The sequence below is a fragment of the Gymnogyps californianus genome, chromosome 2, assembly GCF_018139145.2.
Source record: "Gymnogyps californianus isolate 813 chromosome 2, ASM1813914v2, whole genome shotgun sequence".
NCBI lineage: Eukaryota > Metazoa > Chordata > Aves > Accipitriformes > Cathartidae > Gymnogyps > Gymnogyps californianus.
In genome coordinates, this window is record NC_059472.1 from 79,291,792 (window position 1) to 79,310,082 (window position 18,291).

Consider the following 18,291-nt stretch of genomic DNA (forward strand, 5'->3'; position numbering starts at 1 on the left):
TTATTACCAGGCTTAGATTCTATAGCTTCACAAAGATCGAGTGAGGATCTCCAATTTCATAGTGGAAAATAGCAACTGCCATTCTAGCTGGTAGCATCTAGTTTTTATTTTAAATGAGACTGGACTATGCAAAACAGCTCATCCGCTGTGTCATAAAACTTCCTAGTAAATTTCACTATCTATAAAATGTTGATTAGTCATGCAGCATTCTGTAATAAAAATCTCATAAACCCCACAAAACCACGCCCTGCTGATTTACATTGTACTTACAGACAAAAGAGCCCAATATACAACTTCATGCTTTATTGTTGCATTATTGCCACGTTGACAATTACAGAAAATTTCTTTTGCAATCATTTGAAGGTAACATCTGAACATCTCCTGTGCTTGTATGTTATGGTAACATATTTTAAAAGTATCAATAACCATCAGTAGGCAATCCAGATCACCAGTTATGATTCTTTATTTTGGGCAAGGTAATGCTTTCGTAAGGACACCCATGTATAAACATGGATACCTTCCAACAATATACAATATGCTTTCATACAGAGACATTTTCTAACCATATAAGAATTCCTGCACTCTAAAAGCCACTAAAGCTATCTTGAGAGTCATACTCCATTGTACAAACTTACATATCCATCTAAGTAATCAAAGACAAAATTCAGGTATTGTCTATATATGCTGTATATATTGCATTAACAACCAGGAGCAGTAGTTCATAATTCAAAAGCATCCATGTTCCTAACTTTTAGTATTAGAATGAAAATGTGGTGTTGCTTTCAGAAACATTTCTACCAGCTATTACTAGACACAGAGTAGAGGTACCCAGCCCCACCCAATCGTGTGCTCCTACTCCGAGGTACGTTTAGTTTTCCACTGCAGTCAATGGAGTCGAGAGTGATCCAGCTCATCTTGAAAGACACTTCCATTTGGTCAAAGATGCCATACCTAAACTCTACCGTCTTGACTACATCACCCCTGACTACAGCTGGAGTCTAGACACTACTTCAGATGTAGGCACAAGCTTAGGAGAGCTGAATCCCATTCAGCTCACTCTCAAGCCAGCAGCTACCAGTACTAAGCGGCTGTGATGATCTGCTTCATTGCTGACGCAGCACACTGACAGCTACTGGCTGCACCATCAACAAGAGGCCACCGCTTTCTGCCCTGAATCTGCAAACGTTCCTGCCAGCAAATTACCTCATGCAGACATTCCACGAGGCTCAACAATGCTACCCTTACGAATGAGTTACTCATGCGTGAATCACATGTACACTCATGAGTGGCTATGAACAAGGCCTCAGACGTACCGACATCAGAAACAGAAAGCATATTTTAAAAATTATGCATATTCTAATACAGAATAATTCTTATAAACAATGCTCATTCCTTAAGGCAAGTACGGTTATCTAATTAAACTGAAAATAAGGACTGCATATACAGATTGTACTTCCTTCCTTGGGTGTAGAATAAATATATCCATGCATATCCTTTGCAAAACATCACTTCCATTTCAAGCCTATGAAAAGATGGAAATGCCAGGTCCCTCTCACCCACATGAAGTGAGTTACTCCACTTGTGAAACAGGCCATATTTCACATGACTTTGTTGTTGTTGTTGCTTTAAATCAGCTACTCAGTGAATAATTATTTCATCTGCAGAAATTTAAAAAAATAATATTTTTAAAACTCTCCTCACTGGTGTTCTATACTATTTGATTTTAAACATAAATGAACTAGCAAAGCCCCAAGTGACCCCAAACTTTCACTGATTTGCCAGGTGAATGTTTGCAGTACTAGCTCCGGTACCCACTTTTTTGATATTATTAGAAGTTTTATTAAACCTAGAGGGTACTAAAGGCTGTACTGTATTTGTAGTCAGTTAAAAACAGAAGTACACTTTAAAAATGTAAGTGGAATGTTTAAAAAATTACTTTCCTGGGTTTTAGAGAGATGAGTTCCAGAAGGAAAATGACAGAACTAAGTGACTTTGAACTGTGCAATCAAAAGATTTAATTATGTGGCCAAAACTAATCTGATTGCTCTATTTGAAAAGTAACTTTTTTATTTCCTCGTATCACTACTGTCCTTATTCACAGTAAGAAGACTAGGAAAAATTATGATGCACAGCAAAGGTTGGGTCATAAAGTTAAACACATTTACTAATGGCATCTCTTAATTTCAAACAGTGATCTCAAACTGTAAGTTAAAAAAGAAAACAGATTTTTTGCCAGTTTAAGTTCAATTTTGGAGGGTCCTGAGCTCCTCCAGCTTGTTATTAGAATGGAGAAATTATCACCTCATAAAAATACAGCCCCCAGTGAGACCCATGAGATCACAAATCAGTTGCCTACAGCAGCAGTGTTCTTGTAACTCTGATTTCTCTCCCCTCTCCAAACCCACAGACCTCCAAATGGAAGAACCTCAGCAAGACTGTGCGAGTGCAAAGGGATGTAAAGAAGATTCAGCTGGATTTCTGCCCACTTGAGAATGTTTTTGGGCCCTTTTATCATCTCACTAGTTGAAATCAGAAGGCACAGTCACTGGGGTGTAGCACCATAGAATACTGAAGACTGCAAGGGTTCTACATAGTCAAGAAAACCACGGATTTCTGTCTCAACACACACAACAAACTCCCTCCAGATAGTAAAGGTACCAGTACAAAAGGGCTATTCTTCCTTACCGGCTTAGCATAAAAACTACATTAACTATCTGCTATTGCGATGCCACAACTAAAAGCACAAGTTTTAAGCTCATTAATCATATTGTTCATACTAAAGTTTTATCTTGGCAATAAGAAAATCTTATAAAAAACCCACCCCTGATCAGCAAATACTTAATACAGAATTTTCCATCTGGGATAACAACTGAACAATGTCTTCATTCTTATTAACCCTTGAGAATTAAAGTAAAAGAAACAGCATATTATTTTAGAGGTCAATTTTACTAATTTGACAGTGTGAATCCTAAAGGGTTTTCGTCTTCTCTCAAAAACTTATTCACTGACGGCAGTTTGGCTGAGATTTTGATGGAGAGGTCACTTGCGAGGCTGGTGGATGTGCTGTTTGACATGTTGTGGGTGAGGAAGCTTTTCCACAGAAGGATGTGGTTTCTGATGAGCCACCTGAGCTGCAGCTGGAGGGAAGTCCTTATCACCCTGTTCAAAGAAAACACCAGGAAAAATTTAAGAAATCTTAAAAATATACTTTCCAGTTCAAGTGGATGCAAGTTCTTAAAAACGTGAAAAGCAGATGGAAAACAGTGTTGCATGTTACTCTGAAGTCCCCCTGTACACATCCTATCTTGCCATTCTTTTAGCCAACTTCAAAATTTCTCTTACGCAAGTTTCACCTCTTCCAATTGCACAACCATCCAAGAACATGGTATCTTGAAGTGACTCACAGGGAAAAAAAAAAACCAAACCCCACAACATTCCTATCTTCAGTGCTTAATAGCTGCTCGTGCTAAGTCACTTTCACTGGCTCTGTACGGTCAGATCTCCTTGACCTGTTTGGCTTTCACAAAGAAATCAGAACGAGGAGACTATTTTACAAATAAGGTAAGGCAGTATGAAAAACTACCTGCACAAGAAAACCTACTGTAGGCATGCCAGTTCTGTAGAAAGAAAGGCAGGATCTAAAACTACTTTTGACTCAAATCTTAGGGGTGGCTGGATTTTAAGTTTAACATGCTCCTTTAACCAGGTCTGCTAGTGTTAGTTCTCACGTGCTGCTGTTGGGCAGGCTCGGTTCAGGTGTAACCCTCACGCCACCTATTTACAACCGTCATTTCTAGGGTCAGTCCCATGAGGTTTTCAAAAAGCAATGGGAAACGACTACCACCAGTGCTCAGTGACAGGGGGAGGAGAATAGCACCACAACCTCCCTCTTTAGAAACGGAGACAAACATATCATAAGCCAGAAACTCCCTGCATTCCATCGGCTCATGGGGTGACAACCTTACACAGAGGTATTTTGTACAAAGGTGATGTCTCAGATGGCCTGTTTCACACCTGACCCCATTTCAATCTACTCCAAATTCTTCCTTTCTGTTCTGACTTTTTTTTTTTTAATCTTGATCACTAGGTTAACTCCTTACATTTTTTCATTTTTTTCTCTACTCCAAGTTGCTTCCAATTTTCAAAGATCTCCTCAGACTTGACATTTCCTACCTTCTTTCCCCCTGATGCTGCTCTTTGCCTTTTCCATACTTCTCTGACCCCTCACACCTTGTTGTCTCAAACGGGTGATGTGAATGCAGCTCTTCTATGACTTGTGGCTACTGTAACGGTTGAGCAGATGACAGAGTCAGTCTGTAAACGTTAGCAGGAAATGCCTATCTCAGAATCCAAGTGTCGTAGAATAATGCAGGTTGGAAGGGACCTCAGGATGTCTCTAGCCCAACCTCCTGCTCAAAGCAGAGCTAGCTGTGAGATCAGACCAACTTACTCAAGGTTTTTATGCAGTCTGGTCTTGAAAACCTCAAAGGACAGAGACTGAATAGCCCCTCCAGGCAACCTGCTCCACTGCCTGAATGTCCTCACAGTGAAAAAGTTTATTTTTTTATGTCTAGTCAGGCCCTTCCAGTTCAATTTGCGTCTGTTGTCTCTTGTCTGCCTGCCACGCACCACTCCAAGCAGCCTGGCTCCATCTTCTTGATAACTTCCTTGTACATGTGGGAAGGCTGCTGTTAGGTCCTCCCGAAACCATCTCTTCTCCATGCTAAACAAGGCCTGTTCCCTCAGCCTCTCCTCCCAGGGCACGTGCTCCAGCTCCCTGACCACCTTAGTGGCCCTCCAGTGAACTTGCTCTGGTTTATCAACACCTTTCATACACTGGGGTGTCCAAACCTGGATGAACTATTCCATATGTGGTCCCAAGCGTGCTCAGCAGAGGGGGATAATCCCTTCCTTCGATCTACCAGCTACTTTCCCGTTAATGCAGCCCAGGATGCTGTTGGCTTTCTTGCTGTCTTGCATTGCAGCTGGCTCATGTCCAGCTGCTGCCTGCCATTCTTCCAGCCTCCCCAGGTCCCTCCGAGTAGCAGCCCTGCCCTCAAACTTATTAACTGTTCCTCTCAATTTGGTGCCATCCACAAACCTGATGAGGAGCCTTCTGTCTGATAAAGACATTAAACAGGACAGGTCACAGTATATAAACCTCCACTTGACACTGATGAGAACTATTATATACCAGGAAACTTTAAAATAGAATTGAAAAATTACTCTGGGTTCAAAAAAACATTGCTAGGTTTTGTTTATCACATAGAGAAGAAATTTTGATACATGTTTGGGAGCTACAAAGTCTCAGAAAATGATAGAACAATTCCGTTCTTCATAGGTTAATAAATAAACCTGTAGCTGACAGCTTACTGAGGATAAGTATAGTACTCTATCAAGTAACTGATTAGCTAAAGAAGAGCTGAGTTACAAAATTAAGAAAATAGTTTCTTTCCATTTTGAATCTTTTGCATGCCTACTAAACTAGGGGCCTGTGTTTTTTATGTCTGAGATTTCCTAAGTCACTCAAAAAAATATCACTACCCTACAACTGTTAAAGTGCTATCAAAATTACTAAACACTAACGCAATAATTAGTTAGAAGTAATTATGCATCTAAATGCCTAAATAGGTATCCGCCTTGGTGCAGATGGAGGTCCAGGAAATACAGCAGTGCCTGTCCACTACCCTTATGGGCTAGGGAAAATAGCATCAGCTTGCTCTTTCCACCTGCGTGATCTGACACAACCACAGCATCTTACAGTAAACCACATTACACACCCCAGTGATGTGGGGCCATCATGATGAAGGTACCCATCATGTAAAGCCATGATAAAAACCCTGCCACAATGCACAAGGCATGAATTACTGATCATACGATTAATGGCTAGTTAATACCAATGATTTAGCTTATGGATTTCCAGGTCTTGCCTGCTGTTAAAATCCAGGGAACAACGCCTTGAATCCCAAGTACCTCAAGGCACATATGGCAGCTGAAACACGTATCTTCAAACACGCATCCTTACAGGCAGGAGTGTTGCTCCTCATCACAGATCAAGCTATAGCAGCAGACTTAACATGCAACCGCTTTCAAAGGAAATGAATGCAGTAATATCTAGCTCAGATATGAAAAGAACATCCAATAAACTTAAAGTGCTAAAAGTCAAAGTAAAACGGTGGAAGTAATTTCAATAAATAATTTCAATTTCACACAAAACCAAAAAAGAATGCTCAAAGAGACTTACACAAATATACAAAACATAAAGCCTCTTCTCATAAAAGAGGCAGGGGAATGAAAAAGATTAATTTTGCTCTGATCAGTGATAATTCAGAAAAGCCTACAATAATTTTTCTATGATTGAAAGAAATTTAATGATAATCTTACCCTAGCAATGACACCAGAGATGAACACCGTTGGTTTAGGTGGGCTGAAAAAAATAAGAAGGATTATTTGTACAAATTATTTAGAAGGTAAAAATGGAAAGTACATCACACATACAATGTAAAAAAAAAAAGTGGCATTTTTGGCAATTAATGAATGTTTCAAACAGACAAGACAAATTTCCTCTTCAAATGACTACTGCCTTACTAGTACTTACTGCAGCCCAGAACAGACCTGTAGGTTTTGGCTGCTATTACTTCACATTAATTGTGACAGCAGTAAAAGGCTAGTCCAACAACTCTCTGTTCCTTACTTAAAGCTGAGTGTCTTTGTTTGTTTGCATTGGTTTCTTAATCCTCAAATTTTATATATAAGCTGCCAGCAGTACTTTAGGCTTAGTATATTTGTACTGCAACAATGAAAACTGTAGTTGGACTAAACCTACTGCTGTGATGGAGAATAAAATAAAATTCAAGTTTATATCTGTCCATCAAATGGATTAGGATTCTGAGTCTCAGAAAAAACAACACTCAGTACTTTAAATCACAGATTTTCAAGCAGATACTTATCTACTCTATTACCCAGAAAGAGAATCATGTCTGCAATAATACAAATGTTAAAAAACATAAAGCAAAGGCTGCCCTGCTTTTTCATTTGCAGACCTCCATCCATGCCAACAGGAACAGACTCTCCACAGCTAGAATTCGACTCTGAAGCTTGGCCAGCACGAGCTATCAGTTTCCCTGCGCCACTGATCTACTGAACTGACCACCTCGACATGGAGGCTGAAGTGCAGCCACGTCTAACAGTTCACCCTGGGGGTGGGCATTGCCACAGTGTCTAAATTATAAATACTCAGCAACTTCAGTGGTCTCCTGGGCAAGTAAAACCATACATCTGCATGGAGTCTGCAGAAGGATGAAGACCAGGAGCTCCAGAAAATCTCCACAATAGAGGTAATACTTCTGTAAGAAAACCATGTAACCTGAGGCATTGCAAAGGGAAGGAGAGTGCAGAGGTAAAGTTGTGCCTCCCTCTGAGCATGTCCATAACCAAGGACTCAGAGCAGGTGGTTCATTAACTTGGACCATGAGAAGGTCCCTACCCTGTGATGTTATGGCTGACAAGGTTGGAACAACACAAAGCAAACACAAATCAAATGATTTATTAGAGGAATGATACTGATTATGATGATGCACTTTACAACTACACAGCTTATAAAGATTTATTAATATGATGTTATGTGAAGTTAAGGTAACAAGCAGCACAGTATTAGACCTTGATATAATGGTCTAATAAATATTGCCTAAGCCCTGTTTAAGTCATGGTATCGCTACACGGTCTCTGAACACTCTAGTTACTTAACAAGACTCATCATCCCTTTAGAAATTTTCAGAAAGTCAGAAAGAGAAAGACAGGATTAGAAAAAGGGAGAAAGGAAGGAAGTTCTGCTCTAAAATACCTCCATTTAAAAGTACCAGTGATATTTCCTGCAATAAGAAAGAATATTTTGATAGCTATATTAGACTTCTTCAATCTAATTTTCTGTTAGTATAAACTAATAACAAGCAAAGACCAATAGCAAAACACTTTTATCCTAATTGTACTGAGCCAATTAGTATGTTACAGTCTGCATGAGATTTCCTGGATGCTGAGTAACAAACTCAAAGAAGTAACTAAGAAAACACAGATGTACTGCAATGGCTCAAGGTACTATTCATAAACTAACACCATGACGTTATAAAGGAAATGAACAGTAAATGGAAAAAAAATGTGTGGCAAGTTATTCTTTAACTATACATGGAATCTGGCCTTAGTCACACTCAGAGAAACAGTTACTTGTTTGACATTGCATTATTAACAATATTGGATAGTGAGAAATTAAAATTAGATGCATTTTTTCTTATATTCTTATCACGACCTTTCAATGTTCACTATGCTTGGATGATGCATGAAATTCAAATCAAAATTTCCAGACAGAGCCTGTATTTGCTGAACATGCTACGGCTTGTCTGCCCACCATCACAGTGTGTTACCTGCTGTGTGTTTCTTACTTCTTGCTTTAAAAACAAGTTAAATGCTCCATGGTTTTGGCCAAAAAAGACAACCAGAAGCAATCTCTTACGTAATGGTTGTTTCAAACACAGCTTTTGCCGCTGCAAATTGCAAAAATCTTCTCAGAAACCCTGGTCTCCTGTTCAAAATGTCATGCTATTAATATTCAAAGGACCCAAGCTTGCAAGTGCTAAGTTCCCTGGCTACGCAATAGAGCTGGATACAGTTAGAATATTTGGTACATTTCTGTACTTATTTTTACTTAGTTGTATGTTCTTTCGTCTAAGGAACTAGGATCCTATAAAGATCATTTTCATATTCAGTTAAGCTAAAATCCAGTCTGAGGTTTATGTTTCAGGTAGTACTGCAGAAGTAGCTAGCATATCTTTATAAAGAAGACAAAAATCAGCAATACCGTTTTCCTGGTAAAAACTATATCCTTCAGATATAAAGCATTTATCTTGAACTCTATCATGAAATAACATATTTAGCCTTGTTTGTATGCAGTTGGTTCTGTGACTGCCTGTAGTTGCACTGCCTTAGGAATAGGACACTAAATAGGACTATCCCACGGGTGTGTGGCAGGCACCAAAACACCTCACACTAACTTGCCTAGGGTTCATGTGGAACACTTTAGGATAGCACAGGGCAATTCATTGACACATAGGGAACCACCTAATGGGAAATCAGAGTTCCAAAAATGTATCTACACCCAGATGCAGCTGGAACAGATTTGTCCTTGACTTTCACCCTTGTTTGTCCTCTCCATGGATTTTTGACTGGACTCTTCTTGCTTTATGCTAGATTTCCAACTTTTAAACAGAAGAACTAATGGGAACGCTGCCCTAGCTTCCAGCTCAAGCGCCTCTACCCTCCACCCACAAAGATCTTTTACAGAAATCCTGGCATTCCTTTCTGGCTGACCTGAGTTCCCACACTCAGCTCTGGGCACACACTGTAATAAGGCTTCACCTCTCTACTTAACTGATTACAAAGGCAAAATGCTTCGCTCCTATGGAAGACACAGCAGCCTATTAGGAAGCTCATTTTCATGCATTAATTATTCCCTAGCAGGGAAAAAGACAGAAAGCTGGCCAGAAACGTGAATGATTGAGTGCGTCTGTATTTATGTTCTATGTTAAAGCCACTGGCTTTCCCCCCATTTTTACCAGATTACATTGTCCCAGAAAAAGATCTTTAAAAATTTAATATTATCAGTTATCTTTGATGATCTATAGAACCAGAATCAGGCCAGAGCATATATAATCACACATCTATACTAATGAAGAATTCAATGGATCAGAGAAAGGCCTGGATAATCAGTCACTGATTCATGCTTTAATTTCATTCTTAATGAGAGAAATCTTTCTACAGATGAACTTCTTCGCAATAAATTCAATCTCCACTGCCAGACTGTCAAACCATTGGCTTTTGCAGACTGAGATTAGCTGCCAGGACTGTAACTCCATAATTGCACTCTGGGACATCTACTGGGATTGCAGTGTTGCAACATCACTCATTATCTTTCCCCAGAACCTACCGAAAATAGAAACAAAAATGGAGAATATGCACAGGCTATCATCACTACATTTGTAAAACACTTTCAAGCGCTTTAAATTCTATTAGTGTTTTATGCAAAGCACAACCTACATTTCCAGTATTTTGTAAGCTGTGATAGTTGCTTTGAGGGTATACTTAATCTGATGAAAATCAGTTTGACAGATGTTGTTTTGAAGATGCAGCATTCCTTTGTCTAGGCATGAGTAGACAAGAAAGCAAAAAAATATTACTTTCTGACAAAAGCTGGTTTTGTTTATACATATATGTGCTTTACAGCTACTTAATGCACACATTTGTTTAAAGTTAAGTAATAGCCACAGCCGATATTGTGTAAGGAATACAATGGCATGTTTGCCAAGACCGCTTAGTGTGTGTGTCAATGTCGTGGTTTAAGCCCAGCCAGCAGCTAAGCACCATGCAGCCGTTCCCTCACTCCTCCCCGCTCCCTGTGGGATGGGGAAGAGAATCGGTAAAAAAGTAAAACTCATGGGTTGAGATAAGAACAGTTTAATAACTAAAATAAAATAAAAATAATAATATAATAATAATAATTGTAATGAAAAGGAATATAACAAAAAGAGGGAGAAATAACAACCAAGAGAATATAAGTGATGCACAGTGCAATTGCTTACCACCCGCTGACCAATGCCTGAGCACTGATCCGCCCCTCCCGGCCAACTCCCCCCTGTTTGTATACTGGGCATGACATTCTATGGTATGGAATACCCCTTTGGCTAGTTCAGGTCAGCTGCCCCGGCTCTGCTCCCTCCCAGCTTCTTGCACACCTGCTTGCTGGCAGAGCATGGGAAACTGAAAAGTCCTTGGCTTAAGATAAGCGCTACTTAGCAACAACTAAAACATCAGCGTGTTACCAACATTATTCTCACACTAAATCCAACACACAGCACTGTACCAGCTACTAAGAAGAAAATTAGCTCTATCCCAGCTGAAACCAGGACAGTCAATACTTTCAGAGCAAATCCTTATTTTATTATAACATATGGAGAAAAAGAACACATCTGTTAAGGTCTGAGTGTTCAAAGAACTTAGCCTGATTTTACATGTGCGATGCTGCTAAGAACCGCACCTGTTAAACATCAGACTCTCTACTGGATTCATTTACCCTGATTGTATTCAAATAAAAGAAAGATTTTTATTATTTCATACTACTTAGCTTAAGATCTTTATCTGACATTGCAAGTAAATCACAAAGAAGACGGAGTACTTGAAAAGATCATTAACTAGATGAAATGAGGCATCAATAATACTAAATCTTATGCCTTCACCTTAGAGGGATTGGTTGAACTGAAGTCTGACAGACATACTGTGAAGACACAGTGACATTGGAATTACTGTGAAATCTCCACCAGGCCACAGAACATACATAGGGCAGATGAGTATTTATCCAACTCCATTTAAAACAGACAAACTGAATAAATTAGTTTTCTAAGTTAACAGGGAATTTTATAGTTATTAACTGTATCTCTCTATATATGCAGTGTATGCGCATACACATGTACAGAGGCTATGCATGTATATATATATAGATTACATAGATTCACAGCTGTTTAAGAGTGGCCCCAAATGCAGGCAGGAGCGTAGCACGTTCCCACAGCCACGCGGGGGATGAATGCCTGCAGCCACTCTCCTGTTTGCAGCATCTGAATTGCCTACTGCACCGTTACCTGATGGGATGGATCTGAATCTGATGCTGGTTTCCAGTGGCAGGTTGAATGGCAGATCCAATCTGCAGGAAGGACTATGAGCATTGCTCACAGTGTGATCCAGAACAAAAGCCTACGTTTAGAGTTGACAAACCAGGAAACAGAACCACACATATGCATCATTCCTTTCCACATGAACTATAAAAGCCCCTGAAATGGGAAATAGGTCTTACTGCAGCCAGCCGGTGTAGAAGGCTAGTGCTCCATGTTCACTGGTGATCAGAAAAATCAAAACAACATGCTAAGACAAATAAAGAATGAGAAAAAGCAATGGTAAAAATAGTACCTCACAGTATACCTCATTTAAAATACTATATTCAGTCCAGGAACACCATAAGAATTAGAGCAGAAATAAAGATGGAAAAAATAGCTGAGAGAGCATGGAGAACCTTCTATATGAGGAAAGAGCTAAGAACTATTTGCATACAGTATACAAAAGAGTGGAGAATATTGTTCCCATTTACCTTCTTTATAGTATAAGTAGAAAGTGACACTTGAAGAAAGAAGACGACATAGATTTAAAACTAATAATAGCAGATACCTTTAAAATACCATAGAATTAAATGCAGAACCTCCTGAAAATAAGGCAACATCAAGATCAAGAGTTTAGTGAGATTCAAAACCAGAATTAGACATTTATATGATGCAAACCCATTCACATCAGTTAGGATAGAAATGTGTAAAAGTTATATGAATGCTGATGCTCCAGGGCTCAAGTCCCCCTTAAACTGATCAGGACTACAAAGAAATCTCTTCTGTGCAGAGGTTAAACTTTGACAGATCACTACCCTTTCTGCCTTCAATTAAATATCGTAAGAGATTATTTTCCCAATACATCTGATTCATCCAAAGTTCATCTATGTACTATAAACGAGGGTATAAGCACAGTCTCAAGATTCCCATTATGCCAACATTTAAAACAGGTTAGCCTATTTTTAAAAGCGCAGAACTACACAGATGCAAGGCTTTTGTTAGGGTAGAAGATTTTTTTGTCAAAATAGGTAAAAAAGTTAAATACATTAAAACTACATTAAACTAGTCTTCTAAATGGGAATGATTCATATTTGTCTTTTCATACTCGTGCGAATCAATGGTATGTCTTACCACTGGCTATCATCTTTTGCTGTTTAAGTGAGCCTGGCCAACAGACATATGAAAGATATAAATAATAGCATGACATGTTTTTCAAACACTTAGGAACCACAAATCATGTCATAATTTTTAACTACCAAAGAGCAATGGTGGAGTTTGTAATTCAGTGTTTCCTTTCTTTAATCAAATCATCCAGTGGCATGTCTGCAACTCACAGTTGGCCTCTAGCTGCAGAAAGGGAAGGAGAAATTCCTGCAACAGGCCGTGAACCGAAGAGGCACCTACGCAGAACCCGGAGCTGCGCCCAACTCCCTGAACCACCAGGCAAAGGCAGGGTGCAGACAGCACGCACCTTGCCCCTCCAGCACCCCAAAACAGCAGGGACTTGAAAAATGAGCAGAACCTTCTACTGAGCAGCTTGCCCTTTATTTCCTTGTTCATTTCCAAACAAACATATCATTTACTCTCCCTAACAAGCTGCTTAGGCAAGCAAAATAAAAAACATATATGAAATAGTATGATCTGCAGTTACCCATTGATCCCCCAACTGTTCCCTAATTAGAGCAAGTTTTGCTATTTTCTACCCTGTCCTGGCACGATATTCACTCCATGAACAGAAAGTCCTCCAAATATTATAGGCAGAATTTCATCTTCAGTCAACAGAACTTCAGACTTTAATCCTACCTTTATCTTTCTGGAATTAAAAGCATTTTGGCCAGTTGTTCAAACCATCCAGCTTAATCGTCAAGGTTGCTTGGGGATTCGTATTTTCTGGTTATGAAACATGAAAGCTAACTAGTCTTAGTTTCAGTCTAACGCCTCTTTTAAAGATGTCCAGATACTTCTTTATAGGGGTGCTTATTTGAATTTACATAGTTGCCTTTGATTTTGGCATTGTCTGTGAAAATAAATTCCAAGATGATTAAAAACACACTGAGATGATTAAAAACACATTCTTCAGCAACAGAGTAAAACTAACAAGCACACTGCTCATCAGCTTGTCTGAAATACTTTCCCATTGGTTATAATACATTCAGGTTATTAATTTTCTGGACAGAGAAGTAGTAATTAGTCTGACTGACTACCAGAGGGAAATATTCTAGCTGATTGCACAGGGACATACATTATCTGATATTCTATGATACTTTATCCTGTTGAGGTCATTTATTTATCTGCCATAGCTTTCAAACTTTTAAGATCACCCACAGGATGGCACTGTTGAACCTCTGAGTATTGTGTACAGTAAGTAGAGAACAACCTCAAAGAAATCCAGGTGCTGCAGCAAATACTAAACCAAGTAAAAAGCAATACCTCCCATTTATGCCAAGTCTTGATGAAATGCAGTACATATACACACACACACACAAATTCATACACAAACCTACAGATACTACTTTTGGAAAACAATTTTCTTGTCCCCGTGTATTAGTCTGTGCCCCGATATACCCCATGAGATAGCTTCTGCTCTGCTGAATTGTTCCTCCTCCTATGCAAGCAAAATTAATGCAAGTTTGAAGGAATAACTCAATGCTCTATCAGGAAATTTTAATGACTATTTGTTTTGCTATTCACATACAAGCAAATTGGGTGTCCTGATCTTTTAATGAGGTGGTAAATCACTGGCCATTATATTTAATAGCAACTGATAGACATTCATTGTTCTTACATTCACTGTCAACGTATTGCAGCATATGGCCTGATTAATCTCACCAGCCTCTCATTCATCCTTGTTTTTAGTGCATGTGTTAGCCATAAAAGAAAATTATTTAAGAAAGATATCCACCATCTCTTATCTATATTGTTGTACATGACATTGCTATCAGAGAGTAAATTTCTCTTTCATGCCTTCTTCTGATCACGAAATGAAGATTTAAGTATTTCACCTTTTCTATAGACTCAGAGGATTTAGAAATAGTCCGTAATTCTCCAACTGCTGGTTCATTTATTAGGGTTCAACCCTGTTATCGCAGGATCTACATTAGCTCTTAGTGAACATCAATGACAAACTTCTCACAGGCACTGACTGCAGCATTAGCCCACTTAATATCTGTAGCCACTTAACTGTGGAAAAATGAGAGCTATGAAAACTGACATAAAGCAAGCAGTACTTAAAAGGTGACACAACTCAAAGGAAACTCTAAAATAAGGAATGAAGTACGGTAGACCTTAAGCATTTGCAAAATGGCCAGCGAAGACCATGGTGCAAAGGAGAGAGAGGTCAAGTGCTGAAGTATATCCCTGTGCATGTTGCCATGACAGTAACACACTTCCATACTGGGAGTATCACGACCGTGGGCCTGCACTGCCGTGTCTCAGCTACAGAGACACATTAGCCAGTTGCGGCACTGCTGTAGCTCCTCCATCTCCCAGCAGATGAAAGATGGAGGGGAACTGGAAAAACGGCGTGACACTGTACTAGGAATACACAATGTCAGTGCAATGAAGGAGACACAGAAGGTAGAAGCTAATGAGAAGGTGAAAATCTTCTCACTCCTGCCCAGGTGAATCTGTGTTTGTCTCAGAGACACACAGCAGTGCCCAGGATTTCCCAATCTTTCCTGTTAGAGTTTGTACCTGAATCTTGCTTTCTGGTGTCTCAAGCCATTAATCATTCAGTAGATGTGCACCTTTCACTCTGCTACTGCTTGAACAATTGCCATATCGTTTCTTATTACCCCAAACTACACTGCAAACACAAAGTCAAATGTGCATGCATGTGTCTGCACATGCATAAATACTACATCACCTTCCACAGCCACAGCAGTATTGTGAGGAGTCTTCTCAACCCAATTTTACACCATGCATTCTGCATGGTTTCCATTCTGCAGTGTGAAGCTCTCCACAGCAAATTGAGACTAACATGAGCATTTTTGCACTTCTGTGGCTATTCACAGCTCCGCCCACAGCAGAACAGACCGTGATGAAGTTCTTGCCCATTTCAATAGGCAAGTCCTGGGAAAGCTCCGAGCACAACGAAGGGCGTTGTGGAAGGTCATGAAGACACTCTGGTAGTATCAGATCCCATGCTGAAGATTGTGTGAGCTGGCTGTACTGGCCAGGAACTTGCTTTAGTTCAAACCCTGCCAAACTTACTGACACAATTCTCCCTATTCTCCTGTGGCAAGTGGCATTTCTAGAGGCATAAATCTTGTCATAGGAATAAGAGACCAGTAAATCCTGGAACCTGGAATTTCTCTTAATTCAGACATAGAAAACATTCTTTAAGTATGCAATCTTATGTTTAGAGCTCATAAAGGAGCAACAGAAGACAGAAGTAAAAAATGTTTTCAACTTAACAGCTTACTTTTAATAGTAAGAAACCCCCCAACCCCAATAAACTTAGCCCAGCTAGGTTTTTAATGTGACAAAAGACAAGGAACAAAGTTCTCTAAAAGGGATTCAGACAAGGGTGCACCTTTGTTTAAATCGACTTGGAGAAATTTAATTTCTCCACAGAGAAACTGACCTCCATTGACCTGAGCCAAAGCAACCACTTCATTCCTTTATTACCATTACTATGCCTGCTGCTGAGCTGTGGAGGTCGAAAAGGCAGCATCTTCATTCTCCATCTAGAAACATCCAGTCACCTGAACACAATCAGAACAGGCTGTTTCTTCCTTCCATATTTGTCTTAAGAGTTTAATCTAGAAGGCCGACATCAGATATTACTACAATCATCTGCAAAACTTCCACTGTCAATGGGACGGGAACTTGGTACTGAGAAAATACACGAAAAATGACCTTGAAGGAATCAATAGCAATGGGATTCAAAGCATTACAATCTGAAGGATTTCAAGAGGAGTTCTTAGATGGTAAGCTTTCACTCAGTGTGAAATAAATGTCTAGCTTTAAGTGATAATAAAAGCCATGACAATGCAAATGGGTAACAGATCAATGTGCTGTTAAATCTGAGCATAGTTCTATATTAGTACCCATTCACTTCAATGGGATGTAGAAATCTTAAAGCAACTACAAACTCCTGAATGTCAATACCACTAGTGATTTTTCTGTTAATCTAACAAAAACGACTGCTAATTTTCTAGTTCAGTCTGTTAGATCTGTCAGGTCCTGGTGCTCCCTTTGTTTGAATGGCTTTTAATTGCTTTAATAATAGCTAAAGCAGTTCATTTCCTTAAAGAAGTACTATAGCACCTGCAAGATGGCAGCTAACCACTTGGCAACATTATCTTCTACCATACAGAACAGGGTTAGATTACATTTTTTTCTGTTTGTGATACACACATAGCTTTGCTTCTTCACTTTGCTTCTACGGGACAAATAGATCAGTCTCTCTGAGGAATGAAAACAAAACAAACATACAGTCTCAGCTGAGTTTACATTTATTAAAGAGCAGCAATACTGTTGGTACTTCATACTGGTAGTTTGTACTAGTGTTTTATACTGGTCATTTCTGTACAGAGCACAACAGAAAAGAAAAAAGACACTAAAAATTACTCATTTTACTTTATCCACTACCTGGTGGGACAGTTCTGCTAGAGTGCTGCCTAAAGTTATGTTTCTGTAGTTCTAGCTGAAGGGTGTCCTCAGCAAGAACAGAGTTTTTCCAAAACAACTGCCTAGTGGTAGTACCTCTGGCCACTGTCTGGATGTTATAACAAGTGACAATACAATAATGGGAGTTGACTTAAGAAATCATTAGCCTACTCACCTTTGAAATTAGGGACAATGGGCATAAGTAAAATGTACTAATTTCAAAAATAAAGTCTACCTATCAAAGTACCACTTTAGGTTAGATTAGCAAAAAAATTTTTTTCTAAAGAGTCCTCAATTCCTCTGTATGCTTCAAAAAGCCATTTCTGGTCATCCTGTGTACACTTGGATATATAAACATTTTATTTAATAGATTTTTATTTGCTAATGAACTAGGATATACTTATTGTAGAAGTCTATTAACATGCAAATGCAGAGATCTCTCCTGATTCAGAAGGTCATTTTTACTCTATGTAGTTCAACAGAGTAATGGAGTCCCAGTACGTAAGTGTGAAAATTAATGAAAATGTATGACGCCGCAATCAGATTTTCAAACAATTAAGAAGTGGAAATAGTAATTGTCACAGTAAGTGCACCTTCTATCATACACACAACCAGGTGTGAACATTTGTAAACACTATACTGCATGACTTTTCATAATGTGGTATGGCTTACTGACAGCTTATTCTTTTCAAATTTTCACATTTTGAAGAAACATTTTGTAAGTATGAGACAATTCCACTACAAAAATGTATTTCCCATTATTTATCTCTTGCTTCCACGACATTTTCTTATTTCCCTTCCCACCGTTAAGACTCCCCAATCTGCTGGGATGTACAGCTAAACATCTGTGTAATGCTGACTCTTTATTTTAAGAATTCAGTATAAAACACATCGCCATTTAGTTTTCATTACAAAAGCAAGTGGTTAGAGAGAGCTCAAAATCTGCAGAGGGAGGAACCAGACGAAATTTTTAACGGTACTTTTT

General features: G+C 39.0%; 1 protein-coding gene across 1 annotated transcript in view; it reads right to left on the reverse strand.

Annotated features, from left to right (window-relative positions):
• Positions 1-288: 288 nt before the first annotated feature.
• The window catches only part of DAP (death associated protein), a 57,397-nt gene continuing 39,394 nt past the window's right edge, over positions 289-18,291 (reverse strand). Inside the window, exons 3-4 of the mRNA XM_050892650.1 lie at positions 6,385-6,427; positions 289-3,159 (exon numbers count right to left, since the gene is read on the reverse strand). Coding sequence (XP_050748607.1) covers positions 3,040-3,159; positions 6,385-6,427 — 163 coding nt within the window. The 3' untranslated portion in view covers positions 289-3,039. The remainder of the gene's footprint in view (positions 3,160-6,384; positions 6,428-18,291) is intronic.